This window comes from Anguilla rostrata, chromosome 13, assembly GCF_018555375.3.
Source record: "Anguilla rostrata isolate EN2019 chromosome 13, ASM1855537v3, whole genome shotgun sequence".
In the NCBI taxonomy this organism is placed as follows: Eukaryota; Metazoa; Chordata; class Actinopteri; order Anguilliformes; family Anguillidae; genus Anguilla; species Anguilla rostrata.
In genome coordinates this window covers 11,546,221-11,569,687 of record NC_057945.1, presented here as the reverse complement: position 1 = coordinate 11,569,687, position 23,467 = coordinate 11,546,221, and the positions used below count along the sequence as shown (strand labels likewise).

Below are 23,467 nucleotides of genomic sequence, written 5' to 3'. Positions count from 1 at the left end.
AATAATTAGATATGAATCCTGTTTACGGAAAATTCTAGAATCCCTCCCTAAACATATTTTTGATGAGAGGCCCCCACCTGGAGCTCATCGTTTTCACCAATGGCCATATCTCCGGTTCATGGAGACCTGCGTTCCGTAACTGAGTTTGACACCCCCGAAGACTGGGGAACAGAGCTAGGTTACAAGATATTTAAAGTCGGCTATTGAAAAGTCATTTAAAAATGAACTGCCAGGGCACATACATTACAAAACGTGACGCTATATTTAGGCTATATGAAATACATTTACCAACCGTAAATTTATATTCGACATCTCTCGTCTTTTGTGGTGTTGTTGCTCAATACCCTGACCAGAAGGAAACTAGAATCCTAGTGCGCATCTGAAATGACCCGTGTCGTTAACTACCATGTGTTTTCGAATTTTGATTAAAATCATAATCAATCTGATCATAAGGCAAATGCAACATCAAATCTGGAAATGGTTATCATTATCTTGCAAAACTCCTCTGGCGTACACGTATAGCCCACGTGCGGTAGAAATGCAATAATTGACAATGTAATCTTTCTGTTTAATCCTTTTTTTAATTTTTTTAATTTAAGACACAATTAATACTATACAGAATTCCTGAAACAGGTCAGCTACATTTAAAAGAAAACAAGAAAGCAGAATTCTCTCTGGAGGTACACTGGTTTCAAAGTGAAACCATTGTCTCACTGGTCTTGCCTGTTTTCCTACGTGCCTACATTCTCATTGTGACCCGGTTGTGATGGGATACGCGAACAAAACTGGAAGTTCCTGTTTCTCAGATTTTTTGTTCATCCGATAATGGAAGAAAGTTAATGTCACCCGCTCTCATTAAACGCCGTCAAAATTTAACCGTACAATCATGATTATTTTTGACAGAAAATGAAAGAATTAACAAGTAGATATATACATCTGAGGAACTGGAACATTTAAACCTCCAAAAAGAGAATTCAACGCGCGGATCGCTACCCCGAGCTCACTGTTTTGCGCCTCGTAAGTACACTGTTGAACTCGATTGAGTTTTTATGGATCAGCTGTACTTAATTGCGCGTAAATGATTTGTCCTTTGTTTCTTTGCACACATAAGTCGCACAAAGTTCAGTTATCAGGTAACATCGTGTCACCACATTATTGCTCTTATATCCTGAGCTGCAAGTTGAAATAGGCTTCTAAAATAAAATGTCTCCGTATCACGTTTTATTCGATGTATAATAACTTAGCATTGTTATTGTGACTATAACTTTGTTGTGTTGTCATGAATAAAGATATGGAGTGTCAGCATACATGCAATAGGTTACTTTTCCAATGTATTGTGAAATGATTCGTAATACATTTATCTCCTTGCTGAGTTCGCAGTAGTGGAAGTAAGGTGCACTGCTGTAGCACATCCAGTAGGCACACCCAAATGGAAGTTGGGACTTTTTTTTTTGTTTGATAAATGTCACTTTTTTCTGGACAAACTCAAGTAAAATGGAAGTGTAATTTCGCATCTGAAGTCTTTTGACTTGGTTTATAACCTTTTAAAAGTGGAAATGAAGAAGTGTTTTGGAATATGTGTGCTGTCCTGGCTGCACGGATACCTGGTATATACAAGTCCTAGGTGTTCCAGATAAGGCCACCTCATAAATTATTAATATAAATATTTAAAATGTATGTCAGTACATGTTGCTTTTTGCAGCTGTTTTAAATTTTTTGAGTACATTGTAAATATTGGAATCTTTTCCACATTTTGTTGTGTCAAGTGCAAGATCTCCCCCACTTCTCTACACAGCATGCCCCACATTTTAAATTGCAGCAATGAGTACATTATATTTTTCAGGCAGTTTCTTGTGCAAAGTGTGATTTTAAAACTAAACTTTTGAGTACAGTGTCTTGATTTGTACAGTAATTAAAACATTTTGTCATTTGTTCAACATGGTACCAGATTGTGCATAAAACAACATTGTCATTAATCAGATAAAAGACAGATGAAACTTCTTAGCCAGCAGTCAAACCCAGTAGACAAGCCCTTATAATAGTTTACTACTGATATCTAGCATGCATCCTGACTATTAATGACTCCCCGTGATTTCCTGTCCAAATTGCTCCGGTAGTTCAGCAAGGTTTCTGTTTGTCCCAGGGTGCACGCACGAGGAGAAATGTGCATGTGACCGTCCACAGTTCAGTAATGATAGGTACAATTATTAAGATTAAAAACTGGCATGTGCTGTCACAATCACCAATAACCGCCATACCGATGATTATGCAAATCCACATTATTTCTGTCATTGCTTTATTTTTATTTTTTACTTGAATGTTGCCTGTTAAAATCAGGTGCATGTGTTATATTGTAGAATGAGGAACAACCCTATTTTTATACAGACAATGGGAACAACTGTGATGACGTCTGTTTCGGTTTATGCATCTTCTCCTACTTCTTGAGCTACACGTTGAACTAAGCGGACTGGCCAGCGCCAGTCCAGTAAGGTGTGCCGGGAGAGTGGGGAAAGAGCGACAGTTTTTAACGTGCGCTAACAGTTTTGAAACTGAAAACAGTTTCTGTTAATCATTTCTTCACGGATACAAGGACAACTATTGTCGATTTTATGAGAGCAGACCACAGATTTACCTGTTTTCCTACAATAGCTAATCAAAACACTCACATTAGTAAGTCAACTTGTTTCGATATTGCGGGGTGACTGACAACCCTCGCTCTCCTTTATTAAGGAATATAGAGTGAGCTCCATAATGTTTGGGACAAAGACATATTTTTGGCTCTATATTTTGGCATACATTTGGCTCTTTACTCCAAAATTTTTTATTTGTAATCAAGCAATTGACATGTGGTTAGGGAAGGCAAGTTTCTCAGCTTTTTAAGGAGTATTTTTATACACTTTGGTTTCTGCATATATAAATTTAAGAACTTTTCATACAAAGCCCTCCATTTCTGCGCACTGTCATGTTTAGGACATATTCAAGTTATGTAAATGAAGGATGTTCATGGACAGTTTGGGAGTTTTTCTTTATTATGGTGAGAATTCTTTGGTCATCACCTGTAGAGGTCTTCATTACCCTACTGGGCCCTATGCAATTACTGAGCTCACTATTGCTCTCCTTCTTGTGTTCCAAACAGTTTGATTTTGGTAGGCATAAGGTTTGGCCTATGTCTTAGACAGTTTTTTTTCTTATTTCTCAGCTTCCTTGACTTTCATTAGCGCAACTCTGGTCCTCATGTTGACAAATGCAAATAACAGACTCCAAAGGCAATCAGAAGCATCGAATGAAGACTAAATACCAAAAGCTGTTATAAGGAAGCAATTGAACACAATTGACTAATCAGAAACACCTGTAGAGCCACTCATCCCAAACATCATAGTGCCCAGAAATGGGGGGACTGTGTATGAAAATGCTGTAATTTCTATATGGTGAAACCACACTATAAAAAAAAAAAACCTTTTAATAAAAGCTGAACATCACCACATTTGAATCCATTGATTACAAATCTAACACTGTGGAGTACAGTGCCAAATCAAGAAAAAAAATGTCTTTGTCCCAAACATTATGGAGCTCACTACGTGCATTTCCACTGTAAACGCTCCATCAGAGTAGGTATTCAGTACTACCAGGAAACATAGTTACTCCTGTTCAGTTCCTGAAACCTCACAAATGGTAAATGGACTGCATTTATAAAGCGCTTTTATCCAAAGCGCTTTACAATTGATGCCTCTCATTCACCAGAGCAGTTAGGGGTTAGGTGTCTTGCTCAAGGACACTTCGACACGCCCAGGGCAGGGTTTGAACCGGCAACCCTCCAACTGCCAGACAATCGGTCTTACCTCCTGAGCTATGTCACCCTGTTCACAAAGTGAACGTTCTTGTTTTGCTTGTATGGAACCTCCAGGAAGATGCCTAACGGTGTAGTAATTGACAATAGTGCATATTTCTTTTTGCTTAATGTTTAAGCCTAAAGCCTAACATTTAGTATTTATTTTTTCTATGATAAAGCTATATTAATTAATTTATTTTTCAAATTAAGAAAGTGTGTGTGTGGATGACACTCTTACTTAGAATTCTGATATCAGCCACAATGCTTGCCTGTTTCTTTAAGAAACATGACCACCCCCACCCCCACCCCCACCCGGAAGACAATACCATTCATTGTGGTCATCCCAGCCAGTTTCACAGCTGAATGCTTTTCAGCTGAATGACTATGAAAGTAGTGCAGTTAGCTGTCCTCAAATACAGGTGCGCTGAGACTATTGTGGAGGTGAAAGAGGGAACTGTGAGGTTGGTTTATATTTTGTGTTTGCTGACTGTGGTAAGATTTTACTGCATTAAATGTGGGAGCCATGCTGATGGCTAGGAGAGCGTTCAGATGCTACAAACAATAATACCAAACACACTTCAGCCCACCTAATAAAAGATGACATAAAGAAGATGCATAAAGAAGGATCCTTACTTGGATTACATCACAAGGACCAAACTGACATAACGAGAGTTGGAGCACTGGCTCAGAAACACAGCACCTTACTGTAGAGGGACCTCTCTGCCCCCACTCTTCTTATCACAAGGAAAACGCTTTACAAAATGGCATCATCCAAGATTCCGGTCCTGATATTGCCAAACTGTCAGAATACTGTATTGATTTAGACCTATGTCTGGGATCGTGGGGGAGGATGGCAGTATGGGAGCAGACCCTGGAGGAGCAAGATGTCTACAGACGTGCTTGCTGTACACTCCCTCTCGCTTTTCAACCACCACCTTTCTCAAAGCTTACGTTCCCCCACCAGTCTCCTGGTTAACTAGCACAGTTGCAGGTGCCTCCGAGGGTGATAAGAAATGGAGATGGTTAAGGATGCATTTCATTCAGCTTTTCAGAGTTTTTAAAGCAGTTATTTGCTGAGTGATGCATTCATATTTGTTTGTATGTTAGAGGCTGTAATTGGATGTCAAAGAGGAAGTGCTCTTTTATACAATGTTTGAGAAGAGGTACAGAATACATGTACCCTCCTCTGTGTGTTTCTACTTGTTACAGCTGTTCACACCAGGGCTTTTGACTGATGCACATAACTGTTTGCAAAGATAACGCCTTTTCTCCTGCTTTGCTATTTATAATTATATGCATACATGATGGGTATGTGTTCTCACCCCTTATATTTAAAATGTAAATGTATTGAAACAATCCAAATGATGAGATTAGGCACCATAAATTGTAAATTATGGCCTTTTGTTTCCAAGTTACAGAAACCATGAACATTATTTATATGTAGCCATTTTGTTTGAAATGGAAGTTTGAAAGGCCTCTAGCACCCACATTTCCCTACTTCCTTCTTTTACATCACTTCCTGTTTCACTGGTTGTGGAGTTGCAGGGGAAAACAGTAGTTTCTCTGTAACTTCTTGTGCAGTCATGAAAACTGCTCTGAATGTCTGGCAAGATTCATTTAGCACAAAAATGCACTCAATATACAAAAACTTTTCACACTGAATTATCAATAGCAAATTTGCTATCATCCCAGTGTTTTCATCAGTGGTCTTCTTGAAATAACTATTTGCTGAAAATGGCAAAAGAAACAATGGCATTAATGGAAACATCTGCATGGGAAAAAACATGAAGTACAAATGAAAATGCAGAGAATGATAAATTAAGGATGTCTCTTGTTTGGTTCCTGTTTCAGAAGTGCTTACTTTAAATAAAAAAAATGAAGGCATTCAGCTGAAACAATAAAATGCAAATAAAGGACGATGAAAACTACACCCCTGGGTACCAATAACAGTCAGATAAGCAATCCCATTGTGCATTGCACCGGTGTGTGTATAAAAGACCACACCATGTTTTAAAGCAGATTTTAAAAAATGAGCATTTTTGAAACAAACTAAATGAGATATTCCCCCTAGGAATCAGCATAACAAACCTTGTGTTGCTTCTCTTTAAGGGGGCAGGATTTACAGTAAAGCATTGTGTGGAGGATAGTATTTGTGTTGCTTTGGTTGTCGATCTTGACTCTAGGGGCTGTGAAAATGAGCGATTCGTATGAAGGCTGTGTCCGTGTTTTTGCAGCCTGGGCCTGATGGAGGAGGCATACGAGGAGCTGTACCGGGAGTTCCTGAGGCTGCGATCGCTGTGTCTGAAGCAGGCCGCCCTACTCCGCCACCTCACCCAGGCGCTGGCGCAGCAGAAAGGTCATTTCCTGCTTTACGCAACCGCTCCATCCAAGGGGGGGGATGAATCATCATCATCATCATTGCTAATTAACATGTGTGTTCTCTAGATTTCAGCAAGTTTGTGTGACCCTATAACCACATATAATGTATATTATTTGCGCCTGCAGTTAAAATATACAAATAAAAAATATCTGAAAATGATTTTGGACGGCTCGCATCACAGGACGCCAGTTCCTTGTGTCTGATCTGACCTGTGGTTACACTTGGTTATTTATTGCATGTTCTTTGAGGCACATTCAAATGTACTTGCCATGCTAAGAAGTGGGAGGGGTGTTGGATTGCAATGCAGGATGTCTTGCCTTGTGTAATAGTTTACACAGGTCATATTGTTTACACTCCATATATTGGCTATTATATATTTTAGTTTATGTTGTTACATTTTTGGATAAAAAAAATTAATTAGGTGGTGTCAGGAGCATGTTATGTCTGTCAGACAGGAATCATTATGCAAGCAGCTAAATGAAATGATTAAATGATATAAAAACGCATTTGTTCCTGTGGCTGTCCTGAACATCAATACAGTACACATTTTAAGTTCTTATCTATCTCCAGCAGCGGCCGCTGCTCCTAATGCAGACCCCAGGGGACCTGGTGCTGTCCCCATCCTGTGTACGGAGGACAAACGGGGCTCCACCACTGAAGACTGGGCTCAGGCCATGGCAAGATTACTGCCCTCTGCTGGTCAGACGAGAGCCAGCACTGCTGCTGCAGGAGACGGCCGTGCAGCTGATGTCATCGCTGGGGGAATGGACAGGTTGCAGCTCGGGTCTGCAGAGGAGTGCAGAGGAACAGAGACCCACAGAGCGGCCACCATGGGCCCCTCGGTTTCTCCAGGTTTGAACAGAGAGCCGGCACCCCCCGATGGCCCAGGGGACGCACTGCAGCCAGAACAGCAATTGAGGGAGTTGTTCTACAAAGCAGTGGGAGGCATAAACGGTTTTGATGCTGGCGATGGGACAACGCAAAGAAGAAAGGTAATGTGCATGATTTTGAACGTCTAAATAACTACTGTGGATTTGTGAGAATGTCTTAAAGTTCCCAGGTCTTCTACTTGTTTTCTGTTTCTTATTATTTGGACCGTTGTAAATTTTTCTTTCCTTCCCTCTTTTTTCCCGCCGTCATTCACAATCCCAAATTTTTTGGACCTCCCTTATCATCTATGCCCGCCTCCCACCTCCACTCCCCTATGTGCCCCTCCCACCGCGCCTGCTGGATTGGCTCTCCCCACTCAGCCGCTGTGGATGTTCAGCTCTTTCCTGGACAGTGAGATGTTGAGTCAGGGTGGGGGGCTGATGATGTCAGAGGTGGCGCTGCATTCCCAGGTGTGCGAGTTCTGCCACGCCGTCTTTCCGGGGAACACCACTACACGGGGCGATTTCCTGCGCCACCTGACCGCGCACATCATCTGACAAGGTGCCTCCGCAGGACCACAGCGAGGAACCTCCCCTCTCCAGACCGAACCCCCCCTCTCCAAATGGAACCCCAGACACAAGTCTCAGGCCAAGTGTTATAACTCATGAAGATTTCTTTTCTGTACATATCACATAATGAACATGTGTGTGTATTCAAATTCAAAACATTGGTCCTAGCATACCAGGCAGTCAAGGGATCAGCCCCAGCATACCTCCACAAGATCTTCAAACCCTACATGCCAGCCAGACCCCTCCGTTCCGCTACCTCAGGACGCCTGGCACCTCCCCCTCTTCGCACTTGCGCTTCCCGGTCACGTCTTCTGTCTGTTCTGGCTCCACGATGGTGGAATGACCTTCCCGTGGAGGTCAGAACAGCTGAGACCCTGACCAACTTCAAGCAATGACTGAAGCCTACCTCTTCAGGCTGCATCTCTCCCCATCCCTCCCTACCCCCCTGTAGTCCCTAATTGACTATGTTAGCTTAGGGTTGTAGCTAGGTAAGCTGTTTATCTTAGTTGACTTAGTTATTGCACTCGTGCCTACTCAATTATTGCTTGTATTATTTGCATAGACTGTTTTGTTGCTGCTTTTGTTTGTGTTAATCAGATTAACCTACAGGGTCCAAGTTAAACTACGCAGTCGTTCCCTGCACTTGGTACTGTACTTCCCTCTAGGGTTTTCAACACACTTGTTCCTGGTTATGGTTATACACTTTGTTGTACGTCGCTCTGAATAAGAGCGTCTGCCAAATGCCTGTAATGTAATGTGTATTGCGGTAAATGGTTTTTTAACATATTGTATTTTTCAATCTACCAATATCTTTATTATGACATAAAAATATATAATAAGAAATTAAATACATTTCTTCCAGTTTGATAATAGCCGTGATCTATTTGTACTGTGTATTTGCCCACCTGTGTATATGAAGGCATATGAGTCTGGAGGGGAGTGCCTGTGTCGGACGTCACAAAAAGGATCTAGTGATACAAACATCCATTCCATATTGAGAATAACAGAGAGAAGAATTCTGTGATAAAATACTGTATTTAAAAAAGAGACACCATCCATCCTTTGATTATTCATAAAATGTCTTAAGAACCATCAGGGAACAAGTTTTGTGGAAAGAAGTGCAGCCACTGGTAACCAAATTACAGTTCTGATTAGGTTGAATCAAACTCATATTTCATCGTTTGATTTATTTATACATAATGCTTAAGAATGGGGATAATGTGCATAGAAGGGGGTGTCTGTAAGGACGGCAATGTGAACAGATCTGTTCTCTCACAACTGCACTTGATTATTTTAGACTGTAACATTTAATGCAACACAGTTATTCAGACGGTACCAGACACCTGATGAGCTTGACAGACAACTGGCAACAAAAAAAAACCAACTAAGAATAACATAATGCTCAATTTAGCATAAGAGAAGCGGACTAGTCTGAAGAGGATAGCAGTCTACGTGTGCTTGAGATACAGAGGATTTCAGCCTATAGGTAAATGGTAAAATGGTGCTTTACAGTTGATGCTTCTCATTCACCAGAGCAGTTAGGGGTTAGGTGTCTTGCTCAAGGACACTTCGACACGCCCAGGGCGGGGATCGAACGGGGATCGAACCGGCAACCCTTCGATTGCCAGACAACCGCTCTTACCTCCTGAGCTATGTCGGACACATTACTCCTCTGCTTTCCAAATACAAACTATTTGTTCTTAAATTTTTATATTTTATGGTACAACAAAGGGAAAATGAAAAAAATGAAAAATCACTATCCTTTAAAAACAGTTAAATCTAAATAAATGTTCTGATGTGCATTCTCAGTCGCTGGGTGCTTCGCCCCAATCACATGACCTGATAGCCACTGCGAATGCTCTTCATAAGAATGCAGGCAAACACGATCCCCAGCACCTGAAACAAGGAAGTGATGTCAGGACATTGTACGCAGTCCTGTACGAAGCAAAAGGCGCTGTTCTGTAAATGTGTCGTAAAAAGGGTAGACAAATAGCAAAAGGCTAAATGCTACAGCACGTTGTAACGGTGTCTTTAATTGAGAAGTTAACTTTAACAGGTAGGTGACCTGGAAGAAAGCATACACGTACCTGCAAGAAAGCAATCACTACAGCGGCTACTATGACCAGCTGCACATTCTTCCTCAGGGAGTCTTTGACAAGAGAGAGGCATCCCTGGGACACAAACACAAAAGTGAGCAAGTCAGCCTCAGTCACTGCTGTGACTTTCATGCACAGCTAAAGTCAGCCACAGTCACTGCTATGGATTACACACTCAGTCATCCTCAGTCAGTGCTATGGATTACACACTCAGTCATCCTCAGTCACTGCTGTGACGTACATGCACAGCTAAAGTCAGCCTCAGGCACTGCTATGGATTACACACTCAGTCATCCTCAGTCACTGCTGTGACGTACATGCACAGCTAAAGTCAGCCTCAGTCACTGCTACGGCTTTCTCAGTCAGCCTCAGTCACTGCTATGGCTTTCACACTCAGTCAGCCGCAGTCACTGCTATGGCTTTCACCCAGGCCTCAATCACAAAGTCTCTGCCTCAGTCATAAGCTCCAGTGTAATCATGTATGCTTATAAATGTTGCAGAGTGAGTGAGCCCTGCCTTTTGGTACACTTTGTCAGCATCCTGCATGGCTTCTTTTCCACAGTCCAGGGTCTGTTTGATACAGCACGAGTCGGGAACAGACTTTCCATCTGGCCTGAAGCTCGTCCAATCAGCAGAAGAATTCACCCCGCAGCACTTCAGCTGCAGAGAGAAGACAGAGAAGCCAAAGTTGACACCAGAGAGCCAGGCGCAATGTCAGAGTAAATGGTACATTTCTAAAAAGCAAAACTGTTTAAGCAGAGGTAAATGTTAGATAAGACATTAGACACACATGATGTACAACAAGCCACTTAAGAGAAACAGTTAATACAAAAAAGTTGTCAAAATAATGACAGTTCAACAGATTAACTACTTCCATAGTCACCATACAGCTGGAACAAGGCTTGGATTTTCTGTTAGCCACTTCAAGAAACCATCAGGAAATACAGTAATTGTCATGTAAGATACTTGCTGTTCATAAACAGCCAGTCTGGTTCCAGCTCTATAGTGGTACAGTGGCTACAGTATATCTACCTCTTATTGGAAACTTATTGGTTACTAGCCTGTTGGCTAAAGAAGTTATTAGCTACTGCTACATATGCAACTAGGTGCAACCCAATGTTCACAGTGCACTCAAAGAAATCTGTAGCGTCAACATTAGATAAATCCAAATTTATGTTATTTGAATGGAATCAAATTTAACTTGGCTTTCCAATCTCAAAAGCTAACTATATTTTGGTATCTGTAGCTAACATTAGCCATGTAAATCACACCTGGTAGGTAGGCTACGTAGCTAGTTAGTTAGTTAGTTGGCTCAACCTACCTAGATATTTCCCAGGCTATTATCCTGTCCTAATTGCTTCACAAGGTTTGTAAGTGTATCCACCTAGCTAACAAAGATTAGCTACAGCAAACATTAGCTATCTAACAACTGCCAGCTAGGTAGCCTTTTTAGCTACCTTTATAGTCGATATATTTGGGTAGCTATAACTAATGTTAGCTATGTAAATCACCACTGGTAACTATGTAGCTAGCTAGCTAGCTAGCAAACATTAGTTATCAAGTGTAATTCACAACTGTTAGCTAGCAAGTTAGCCAATGTACCAATAAAGATAGTTTTTCGCCTGCGTACCCATGTTTCAAAGTACACAATTAAGTTCATTACACGTTAAGTCTTTGGTGAATGGCAACGAAACTGGAGCAGACTGTGCAGTAACACTGGTCTGGTTCCAGTTGTAGATTTGGAAAGGAGTATAACGAGCCAGTCAGGCTCAAGCTCTACAGTTGGAAAGGAGTATAACGACCCAGACCGGTTCCATATTTCATGCTTACGTCCTTCTGCATTTCGTCCACAGCTTTCTTGAATTCTGCAGAACTGTTGGTGTACTTGCTAACCATATCTTTGAGATCGGAATCCACAATTTCATTTAGCTGTAAGGAAAGAGAAGGAAAAGAAAACTATATATTCATATCTTGCCACAAAATGGTATGCATATTACATATTATGTAGATATTACAAGAAGATATTCAGTAATATTCAGAACTTACTTTGCCCCGATAGATATAACCAGCGATGGCAGCGCCGATCTGAATGAGGACAATGAAACTGAGGAGGACAGAGAACTGGACATAGAAGAAGAGAGAACAATAAGCAATATTAAAACGCTGAAAGCCAGACAGAACCAGCTGGGGTGGTGTATTGGTAAGAAAGTGCCTGGTACCTATAAGAAAATTGAAACTACACTTTGTAACCTCACCTTATATGGAATGTACTCCAGATATGTTCTCATGTCAGTTTTCTTTTATGTCAGTTTTATTTTAGTCAACCATAATCATCTGATATGAACAACACAACAAGTCAGAGTTACTTTTATGATCGTTTATGAAGGGGCAAAGGTGATCACACTGGAGATAATAAAATTAGCCAGCAGCTAAAAGCTGCCATGTGCAATTTTTAATACGTTAAAAATACACCCAAGAAGATGGAAATGGGGCCTGCTGGATGGTTCTTATTCTGGAGCGTGGATGAGCCCCACAGTTCTTGCAAGGTGCTGCGTGATAATAAGGCATGCTCGGCATTGCTTCAGAGGCGAGCACGAATGTCTGCACTGTACCAAATGGAGAGCAGAGGATCCAGAAATGAGTGTGGATATAAGTGCAAGGGCATTCCAAATTGGGAGAGAGGAGAAGGACAAAACAAGACCAGGAAACCTAGTATATGGCTGGACCTAAAACACGTGATCCGGCCGACCAATAGTGTAACTTCATAACTTGGCCGACCAATGGTGTAACTTCCTCACTCAGTCAGTCACAGACATTCGCGTTTGTAGGGCTGGCCCCGCTGCTGTGGTCCAGCCAAAAAGACAACAAGATATAAAACTGAAAATGGGAACATTCAATTAAACATTAATGTGACGAAATCAATGATAAATGGCAAACAGACCGCAACAAACAAAGAAACGGAAGCTGTCCAGTTACGGGGTTTAAAAAAAAACAATGTGCGTATCTGCTGTCACACAGTGAGGAACCAATAAGGCTGCCAAATGTTGTGGTTAGCTGGCGAACTCAACTACATACTGCAATGTCCCCAGAAAGTGATCACAGTTGAAGAGTTTAAAAACAAAAAACTACTGTCTTTTATTCCTCTAATTAAAAACTAGGGTGCGCCACATGTCGTGAGAATTACAATTTATACGCACAAAGTTGCATATAATTACCAGGCAGTATTAACTAAATCAAACTATCCATATTTAAACCTATCAAACTGGCACATTCAAGCTCAACACTGCTTACATACAAAGAGAAATTAACTTAATGGTTAATTGTATCCCTGGACTTTCAGGGTGTGAAGACCTAAATCCTAAAGAAACTTATGAAAAAAGGAAGAGACATGAGGGAAAAGTCCATAGAAATCAGTATATAACAGTTGCGGTTTTAAAAAAAGCCCTCATCACAAGACAATTTGAAAAGACTGGTAATGGAGCATGCATGCGTGAATGCGCTGTTACCGTGGTGATCATCCAGTGGCTCTCCCTAAAGGCCCCACAGCACCCGAAGAAGGCGATGAAGAAGACGATCGCGCCCACCACGATGACGACCAGGGGTACGGCTGAGATGGATTCCTTCTCAATCGCAAGGGTGTTATTCAAGGCCAGCTGAGCTAGGACGCCCAGTATAATCAGGGCCAGGCCACATATCTGTGCAGTGAGAGGGAGGGAGAGAGGGGACATTAATGGCATAAACAATCATTTATTAAAACTATATTATGTTTTTTTAAAAATCACAAAAGCAGTTATAGATAAATCTCTCATGCAGGCAAGCATGAGTACGTTTAGAGCCATATTACAAGTAGGGGGAAATGTCATACCATAAGCAGGCAACATAAATGTATTGCTACATATGCTAGCCACTGAATTGCCCATCCATGCAAATGCATTCTTACCCTTTGTGTGTGTGTGTGTATGCACACAAGTGTGTGCGTGTGTGTGTAGTACAAGTAAACCACCCCAAGGAAAATACTTGTTAATAAACTGGCACTAAAATCACACCAGAAATGCTATCGATACTCAAATGAAATCAGAAAAGAGTTGGAAGACAGAATTTCCTTATTACATCAGATACAGCAAGACAAGCTCATCGAATCGTTTGTGTCCCTTGGCCTTGCACCAGCCACCACTGCCCTGTGCAGAGACACTGCCCCGACCCTGGCTAGGGAACCCCCTGTTCCAGCTAGACGTCAAGCCAAAAATCCCAGTCAGCTCCACTCTGCAACAGCTGGCACCTTGGACTGTATGCTGGATGTTGTAAAAGGTGATGGGAGGCACTCCTTTCACCCCCCTCCAACCCAAGACATTCAACTGGCAAACAGATTTGTCATCCTGGATCGGGAACATAAAGTGCGTTTGTGCCTTTTGCAGTGAGCTAACTGAGTAAATTGATCCTGCTGAAGTCATGTACTATTAGTCTACATTTACACCACCTGGTAAGCAGAACTAGTAATACTAAAACTTGATTTCTCGGGTTGGCATAGGCTACTTCTCTCTTTACTCCACTTTCCCATTAAGGCCCCATTAAACTGAAATTGAAGCCTGAATTGAAGCCTGCTTTTCTGACCACAGCCAGATAGCTTTCAATATGATGCTGCCTTGTCATAACCGTAGTATCCCCTAGTACCCCAGCCCACTACTCTTGGTATATAAACTCCCCAACTACTGCCCAGTCCTCAGATGCCTACTTAAAGGAGTACCATGGTGGTTGAACGTGACACTTCCCAGTTGTCTTTAGGCAACAACAAAACGAATGTGCATATTTTTTTTATTCTTCAGTCATTTCAATGTACTTTAAATCGTATTTTTCTAAGCCTTAATTTCCCACTATAAAAATTCACCCGAACCGTCTGGGCGTGGTAATGAGAACTGTCAGTTAGCTATGATTGACAGACCGTGCCCCGTTACCATAGCTACCCCCATGATACGCTCTCTTTGGGAGACTGAATTTTCACAAGCTAGCTAGCTTAGTAGTATATCAAGTATCAATAGATAGCTAAGGTAAGGACGTTGACTTATATCCAATTATAATTTTGCTATCTAGCTAGCCAAGTTAAGATAAAAGCACAACTATAACGTCCTTATAAAAGCAAACTAGCAAGCTAACGTTATCGATAACATTGCCTTATGAAAGCAAACCTCCTAGCTAGCTAACGTTAGCTAGCTAGCTAAATGAATATAACCAGAAATAATCTAAAGGCACTCTAATTTAAGTGAACCTAACGTTAGTCAAATATTTGCATTGTCTGAACAGCAGGACGGTGTGTCCTGTCAGATTTCTTTACGGGGCGTGGAAATGGGAGTGGTTACTGTATTCATGACGTAGCAAAATGACAACTTTCTCAACCGGTTGAAAATAGGACGATGGATTTAAAATGCATATTTCTCAAAAAATACAGAACGGACATATTTAATACTTTGCTCATTGTGTTTCTTCAATGCCTCTTGTGCAAATAGCACATAAAACCGAGAAAGTGTGAAAATCGCCATGGTACTCCTTTAAAGGCCCCATTGCCCCTATTAAAGTGAAATGGCTCAAACACAAAACCCGGCTACGCTTAGTGAAACCACCTGGGCCCTAAGGCAAGAATGCAGGAAAGCAAAGCGGAAATGGAATGAAGATCAACTGAACATTTTTAAAGATAGTCTGGCCACTTTTCAAGAAGAAAGCAAGAGCAAATATTTCAGACATAATTTCCAAAAACTTCCATAAACCTAGTTCTCTTCAGCACAATCAATTATATACCCTTTCTGCCATGGTGTTGATGTCTCCACTGAATCATGTTAAGATTTTCTGAATTGTTTTGTAAATAAAGTTTAGAACATTAGATCTAACATCACTTCCTCACTTTCTGACTCTTCATATGTGGCAAGCTCCACAGTCTTGAACAAGTTTGAACCAGTTTTTCTCTCCTCCTTATCGAATCTTCTATCGCACATGAATCTTATAGCCTCTCCACTTGACGTCATCCCTTCTCGTCATGGTAAAGAGTCATTTCATGTGGTTGGTACCAGCATTCTCTCTATTATTAACACCTATTTAGCCACTGGTAGTACCCCACACAGTTGTTCCACACCATCTTAACACTTAGTAACTTTCATCCCTTCTCTAAGCTGTCTTTCCTTTCCAAAATCCTGGAAAAATGAATCCTTTCCAAATTTCTGTCTTTCTTGAACAATTATGACATTCTCAGAATGTTCTAGTCTGGTTTCAGACCCCTTCATTACACAGAGTCTGCCCTCCAGAAAGTGACAAATGACCTGCTACTTGCCATCGATGCTGGTAATTCTGCCATTTTAATCCTATTAGATCGAAGTGAGGCCTTCGACACTGTTGACCACAAAACACTCATCAAACTTCTTGAGTATACGATTGGCTTTCAGGGTACAGCATTAAATTGGGTTACTTCCTACCTCAGGCATAGTAGTTTTTCAGTGAACATCAGTAATCATTTCTGTTCTACTGCCTCCATCCTGTGGAGTCCCTCAAGGGTCCATCTTAGGGTCTATTCTCTTTTCTATATATACAGTATACTCCCTCTGGGACATATCATCTGTAAGTACAATATTTCTTTTCATTGCTATGTGGATGATGCCTAAATCTACCAATGATCTGTGCTCCCTGCAGAGCCTAAATGACTGTCTGATGGAGGTTAAGAGCCGACAACTAAATGACTCCAAATCCAAAATGCTTTTATTTGGCCCACCTAAATACTTTAACAGCCTCCGTCAATATTTCGGTAATTCATTAGTTAAATCACATGCTAGAAATTTAGGGGTTATCTTTCATTTGGATCTTTCATTTGGATCTCCGATTTGATAGGCAGATCTCATCCAGCTTAGAGCAATCACCAAGGTCAAATTGTTTCTCCTTCCACAATTTAGAGAGTCATCCATGCTTTCATCTCTTCTCAGCTAGATTATTATAACTCTCTCTATGCTGGTATCAATCTTGTCACACTTACAGCTAGTGCAAAAATGCTGCTGCTAGATTACTTACTGGCACTAAGAAGTGGGTCCACATCATTCCCATCTTAGCATCTTTGCACTGGCTTCCAGAAAATTTTAGAATTAATTTTCAGGTTTTGCTTTTATTTTAAAAGGCTCCCTTTTTATCATTGACCCACTCTGCCCTTATGCCACTCCTAGGGCACTGAGCTGCCCACCCAGTTGCTTCTGGCTGTTCCACGGTCCCGGCCAAAGCTCGAGGGCACCCATGCTTTTGCAGTCCTAGCTTCAATACTGTGGAACAGCCTACCACTCAACATCAGATCTGCCCTTTCCATCTCTGTTTTTAAATCAAGACTTGAAACACACCTCTCTGCCCTAGCATTTCCAAGTGCTTAAACATTTTTATGTTAAGATTTTCCTTTTTTGTACTGTGTGTGCTCATGTAATGCACATTTATTTTGTATTAATGTATTCTGTGCAGTACATCAGTTCAACAATTGTTTCAAATGTGCTTTATACATAAAATTTTGTTACTTCCTATTACAGGAGCTAACCAATAACCTCTGTTGAGGTGGAACACTGATGCCACCCAGCCAAAGGGTGATCGCTCAGCGTCCTTAAATTACACATTTAAGGGATTGTCCTGTGAGCCTGGTGCAATACAGTACAGCTCATTAAATGTGTCATGTCTTGTGGTACAACATAATGAACGTGACGGCATGTAAACTGTGATAAACCATGTCTTGAAACAAGTAGCAAAACCTGGCACAGTGTGTTTTGGATTTTTGGTAGTGTAACAGTTGAAATGGTTTTTGTTCTTCAGTATTTCAAAAGTGTAAAGTGTTGTCTTTTTTGGGTCGTAATAGTGTAAAGTGATTTGAATCCTCAGGTTACAATGGTGAAAAATGTTTAGGTTTTTTTTACAGGTTATAATGACCTAAAGTTTTTTGATTCCTTATTGTATAACAATGCAAAGTGTTTTGAGTAATCAGGTTATAATAATGCAAAGTGTTTAGCTTGTTCTGTGTTATAAATTGGTCCGTTGGTTGTTTATAGTAGAGCACAGTGATGACTCAGAAGATTCTCATAACTTTTGCCAAAGAACTGTATTCTAGTTCCTCAGCAGTCGAACTACAAATTCAGAATTAGATAGTTTTACAAAACCGTCTAACGAGTTCATAAACAATGAGTTTTTATTAGAAAGGAGTACATGACAGAAAAGGTCCAGAAACAATTATTTTTCCCCCACCTTGTGAATCCATGCCAACCCTAATGTACCTGTACATCCCCTCCCAACCAACCCTCTACCCTGAAAAACATTCCAAACATGCCTTTGAGAATGAAGCTCCTCCCCTCACTCCTACAAAGCCAGGAATGGGGAACTTCCTAAAAGCTCTTACTTTGGTTTCAGGTTTGTTTGAAGGCCAATGACACACAGGTCCAAACTCAGACCGAGTTACGTTTAATCAGCCACACGGTCAAGAAATGTACTTCACAAGCCGAACACCACAAGCCCAGTGACTGAGGAATGTGCTTGTTCACAGTCAAAAATAGGCGATGGATTACTTTAGCCTGAATGCATTTACATGCAGTTCTTTTTTTTTCATTTTTTTAGTTTTTTTTTTACCAACGCCCTTTAGTTATGGTTTCCTGAGTCCAAACCACAGAAGTTGCTGCACATGCCTTCCGCACAGCTCAGACTCTGGCGTGGAGTGTTCGAGCCGGAGTACTCCAGACCATGTGTACAGGCTCATCACTGCCACGAGTCACTTTCATCACACTAGACTACATCAATCGCACCAGATAGCTGGTTCAGATGCAGACCTGTCAATAGTCCAAGTGAGAGGATCTGGCATTCATGGGCAATGGCTATATTTCACTGTCAGGATACGTTTCAACACCGTTATCAATGCTAGTCTAGCTTCTAAACGGAACTGCGATTCCCAGCGCCCATTTATAAGTGGTCAATGAACTGTGTACGTGTGTATAACTATTCTGTTCAGTAAGAATTCGCTCTGTCACTTTAATAGCAGACTGCAATCCTTTGTTTTTCTCCAGTAGTGGTATTTCACAGTTCCTTTCTGCACTTCCACAATTCACTTCTGGAGGTAGGTGATTACAGCCCTGCTGACCCTTACACACACTGTGCTTCTATGGAAGCAGAACACAGAGGAAGTGAAATGTGTAACCACGGACATGGGTGGTGTCGTAAACCAATATAGTATTGAGTGTCAGTGTCTGACAAACACCAGGTCTGACCACCCATACAACATGACACACGCACACACGAGGAGCACACAGTCCACCATTTTGGTGCTTGGAATGGAATGGAATAAGATTTTAATGTGTCCTCCTGCCCTGCTAGTGTAGCTGGTGCAGTTTGCCCCAGTATATTACTCTTCTGATACCCCTTTCAACTCACAATGTCAGATGTAGGACAAATATCCTAAGGGTTTTGCCCCCCATTGTTTCAGGCAGGATTTCTATCGCTGAACAAACAATCACAACGAGCTCCTCAGGAGAGAGAGAGAGTGTGTGCGTGCATGCGTGTGTGTGTTTGCATACTGTATGTATGTGTGTGTGTGTGTGTGCATGTGTTTGGGGGGGGGGGGGGGGTTGGTTCTTTGAAATGGCTTTGAAATACATGACTGACTTACCCAGAAGAGGAAGTTGAAAAAGAACAGTAGGTATTTAATGCACTTAGCCCCTCCTTCAACTGCCATTATGGTTCCTGGTTGAGCCCCTGGGTAATGGTAAAAGAGAGGAACATTTTGAAGTTAGACTTCACATGTTCATAAAAGTGTACAGTAGATAAAACCCACAACCTCATGCTGTAAAATGGCTACTTATGGGAATACTCCAACTTGAGCAAAAGTTATGGACTTTAATTGGTTTATAGCACATTTTAGAGACACATATTCTGGCCTGAGACAAGCTAAAAAAATTCTAAGCTCACCCCCACCCGTCAGAACAAATTTTAAGTTTAACTTCTTTTACAATACTGGTGTGTGATGAGCGGTTAATTTACTCAAAGCCTGAGACACACCGTGTAAGTTGCTATCATCCTATCCTTCACAAACATACATATTATAGCCTATACCGACATAACAGGAGGATTGTATTAATATTCACACATTTGAAATTAATTTCAGTTCAGTCATTTTTTCTCATGAATTCAAACATGAACAAGATATATGCCACTTCTAAGCCTCCTTGCAAATGACAAATGATAGACTTGGCAAAGTGGAGCTCGGTGCACAGTAAATCAAATAAAGTCAGGAGATGCACATAAAACCCCGACATCTCTACTAAATTACAACTTCTAATTCTAGACTGCTACTCCTGCATATGTCAGTCTTAGAGTTTAAAGATTGTAGCCAGTGATATGTTAGCTACTTGGCTTGCGGTTGAAGTCAACGTGCTAGTGGAACATAACACTGTGGTAAAAGACAGGAGGCAGACACTGCCCACGTGTAAAAACAGTGTACTAAGCATACTTGATATAAACTTTAATTATACTTCAAGTATTCTCATGTATAAAATAGTATACTTCAGGTATACTTCCGTATGATATTTTTTTTCACACAGGAGTAAACCCAGTTTTACTGTCAAAACTGCCACCACGACTGAACCAAATGTTTTCACTGCTTCCTGTCTTCATTTTATAAATACACCGGAACATTAAATCAATAGCACTGGGCACTTACACTCTGCCGTCGTCTGGAAAGATGATCCCAACACGGTGTTTAGTAGTGCAAGTGGTGGACAGGCAATTGCAGCATTGCTTACAATGCAGAAACTGGACTCCCAACTGCTACAGCTCTTAAATGGCCGAGCCTGCTCTTTTCTCAGCACAATGATGCAGCAGATTGCTTGCATGTGATTACAATGGACCAAAGTGCAAATCAGATTCTGACTATCTTGAATGATTTACATTTTGAAGTCAGAGATTTCACAAACATATAGGATGATGAATAGATATACTCTACAGCCAAAGATGGGTTGGTTAAATATCACCACCTCCCAGCTATTCTGTCATCTGTCATATACACCGATCAGCCACAACATTAAAACCACCTGCATTTTTCTGCTTTTTTCTCATTTAATATGTTATTTTCTCCGTTTGTAATCAAACAATTCACACGTGGTCAAAGCGCAGACTCACAGCTTTTATTAAAGGGTATTCTTATACATTTTGGTTTCACCATGTAGTCCCCCATTTCAGTGTTTTAGACAAGTTAACATAATGGAAAATAAAAGAGTCATGGTTTGTATTTGGTTGCATATCCTTTGCATGCCATGACTTCCTGATGTCTGTGACCTATCATCATCATCAGAGTCTGGAAATCGTATTGTCAGGTGGTCCTACAAGCAATACAAAAACTCTTTGCATTTGAATGGATTTCTATGGGAATTGGGGGGTGGGACTAGATTCAGCTGTAAATAATGCTTATACTGTATGGAACACATTTGTTGGCTAAATGGCTTTAGGTCATCAAGGGTCAAAGGTATCAATTGAGCTTCAAACCACCGTGCTGCTGCCAGATATGCAGTAGATACTACAAGCATTGTTTCTCGTAATTAATTTTCCCAACTAATCAGGAAAAACAATGCTTGTAGTATCTACAGAAAAAAGCAGAAAAACGCAGGTGGTTTTAATGTTATGGCTGATCAGTGTATGTTATTAGAAGACAAAAGATCAAACTGAAGCAGGACCAGTACCAAGGGCCTTCACTGGTTGCAAAACACTGACGTTTGTCAAGTATATGCTGGTGTTCTGACAATGTCGGCAGTGCAAAAAATGTACTGTATTTGCATTTATTTTCATTACTAAAATGCTTTTGTTAATTCATTTAATCTTGGACTAGACCATGTGATCAGCGCCACAGCTGTAACGGCTGAGTGGTCAGTGCTGTAGTTTGTTATGGCTTTGATACCTGTGCTGATACCAGTTTCAGTGCACATACACGCATATGTAGGCACGAACGCGTGTAAGTACACACCCAACACAATGCACGCACACACACGTACGCATGCACATACATATATGCACACACACACGCACAGGCTGAAGGACAAAGCTCAGGGAGACTACACAGTTAGAGCAGTGAACAGAAACCATACCGCCGCACAATCACTTTGTTCCAAAGTGCAGAACAAATATTTCATTCTTGTTCTTTATGACCTGAGAACCTAATAAATTTCCTAACTGATCAGAACAAAATAAAGCAAAGGTAACACCAATGATAATAGTTATGCATAGTATTTATAAGCAACACATCTATGGAGCCTTCGACTACTCAGGAATAAAATATAGAATAAAATTTGTAGGCTATGTGAAATATAATGAAATCTAAAATAGAAGAAAACATTTTCATTTCCACAAATGCAACTACCCTAATGTGGTCATTTTAATAATTTGTCAAAAATACAGGTTATCAATCAGACGTATTAAGTGGTAGACTGTGGGTTTAGGGTTTAATGCTGTAGTTTGAATGCAACTATTTTAAAATGTGGCTATTCCACAATGTTGGACTTTAACATGATTGTACAATGCTACATTAGGCCGCGGTACGGAAATAATAATAATAATAATAGGCCCCCATGCACTAAGGTACCAGTATGGTTGATACGATGTTAAAACCGTGGAACGCTGACGAACTTGTTGGACCTTGGACCACGTGATTACAAGTAGCATCACGAGATGAAAACATTTTTTTTTTTTAACAGAATAAAAAACTTCCCCTCGAATGTCTCGAACTCGGCCGGCGCGGGGGGTGGGGGGAGGACGTTGACGTGATAAAGTCCCCATTCATGGTGTCATGTGGTTAACCACTCCGTTAATTGAAACTTGAAAGAGATCTGAACGGGAACCATACACATATATGTACCCAATATATGCTTTGTCGTGTTTAATTAGCTAGTAAGCGAGCATTCAAAAGCATATGCCACTGAACATTACACAAAAACTTTACCAACGCGAAAAAGGGAAACACAACACCCATTCGCGTCCTTGTTTTCTTACAATGACTAGCATGTAAAAACCTGTTTGAACAAGGTTTGGTTTATCAGTCGCCTTGATTTTAAGGACGTGCGTGATCAACCGAACTAGAAAACGATTGATGTATATTACTGTAAAACACCAACCCGAATATATAAAAGTTTTAAACTTTGATAAACATCAAATGTCTGGTGCGCGCTCGTACCAAGCAACTTACTTAACTTGCGTCACACGTAAAAAACGGTTAGCCTTCTTGGTTAGGTGGCCTGGTTTAATTACGTTTTAGTGAACTATCGTGCCGTTTGTAATATTCGTATAAAGACTATTGAAACTACTTACCTTTATTGTCAGATTTGCCTATACAGATGGTCCGTAGGAATTGCGGATAAAGTTGATATCACGTCCTTGATGTAACACCTCTGTGAAATGCGCTGTATGATTAAAACTCCCTTAACTGCGTCATTTGTGCAGTAAGTCCCTCCCACCATTTTCTCAGCATCCAAATATTTTGGCAACTTAGTTTACTTGGAACGCATATTATACTTGGAACAGACAGCATTTTAGCCTGTATTTTCACCCTTGGCTGGTTGTATTTGAAGTGGATTTTAATTAGTTTGGCTGCAGTAACATTTCAGCATAAGAATCAGAGTAGTAACTAATATCCCAAATATACGTGTGTAAAACCGATTGAGTTATAATTATATTGATTGATGTATGTACAAACGAG

The 23,467-nt window shown here is 40.8% G+C and overlaps 2 protein-coding genes across 4 annotated transcripts; one reads left to right on the top strand and one right to left on the bottom strand.

The window, feature by feature from the left end:
* The first annotated feature begins 765 nt into the window (after nt 1-765).
* On the top strand, nt 766-8,518 carry zgc:113184 (uncharacterized protein LOC553745 homolog). Of its 2 annotated transcripts, none has more exons than XM_064304364.1 (4): nt 766-1,017; nt 6,064-6,185; nt 6,783-7,201; nt 7,460-8,518. In XM_064304364.1, the coding sequence occupies exons 2-4, from the start codon at nt 6,074-6,076 to the stop codon at nt 7,634-7,636; spliced, it is 708 nt and encodes a 235-aa protein (XP_064160434.1). In that variant the 5' UTR covers nt 766-1,017; nt 6,064-6,073; the 3' UTR covers nt 7,637-8,518. The 2 variants fall into 2 exon arrangements, with proteins under 2 accessions (XP_064160434.1, XP_064160433.1); XM_064304363.1 differs by having other exon boundaries at nt 768-1,017; nt 6,780-7,201.
* A 146-nt stretch (nt 8,519-8,664) lies between these two features.
* LOC135237317 (CD63 antigen-like) lies at nt 8,665-23,237 on the bottom strand. 2 transcript variants are annotated; one of them, XM_064304362.1, is made up of 8 exons: nt 23,080-23,237; nt 19,397-19,482; nt 13,251-13,439; nt 11,791-11,865; nt 11,575-11,673; nt 10,261-10,404; nt 9,736-9,819; nt 8,665-9,544 (listed from the first exon to the last, which is right to left on the bottom strand). In XM_064304362.1, the coding sequence occupies exons 2-8, from the start codon at nt 19,460-19,462 to the stop codon at nt 9,479-9,481; spliced, it is 723 nt and encodes a 240-aa protein (XP_064160432.1). In that variant the 5' UTR covers nt 19,463-19,482; nt 23,080-23,237; the 3' UTR covers nt 8,665-9,478. The 2 variants fall into 2 exon arrangements, with proteins under 2 accessions (XP_064160432.1, XP_064160431.1); XM_064304361.1 differs by lacking the exon at nt 23,080-23,237 and adding an exon at nt 20,447-20,571.
* Between the last annotated feature and the right edge of the window lie 230 nt (nt 23,238-23,467).

Bases quoted from the DNA above. Each gene is read 5' to 3' on its own strand.
- zgc:113184 (XM_064304363.1), top strand. From the start codon at position 6,074: ATGGAGGAGGCATACGAGGAGCTGTACCGGGAGTTCCTGAGGCTGCGA. The intron at 6,186-6,779 runs GTCATTTCCTGC...ATCTATCTCCAG, and splicing joins GGCGCTGGCGCAGCAGAAAG to CAGCGGCCGCTGCTCCTAAT. The intron at 7,202-7,459 runs GTAATGTGCATG...CTCCCCACTCAG, and splicing joins GGACAACGCAAAGAAGAAAG to CCGCTGTGGATGTTCAGCTC.
- LOC135237317 (XM_064304362.1), bottom strand. From the start codon at position 19,462: ATGGCAGTTGAAGGAGGGGCTAAGTGCATTAAATACCTACTGTTCTTT. The intron at 13,440-19,396 runs GTAAGTCAGTCA...CTCACTGCACAG, and splicing joins TTTTCAACTTCCTCTTCTGG to ATATGTGGCCTGGCCCTGAT. The intron at 11,674-11,790 runs GTAAGTTCTGAA...CTTTCCTTACAG, and splicing joins GTTATATCTATCGGGGCAAA to CTAAATGAAATTGTGGATTC.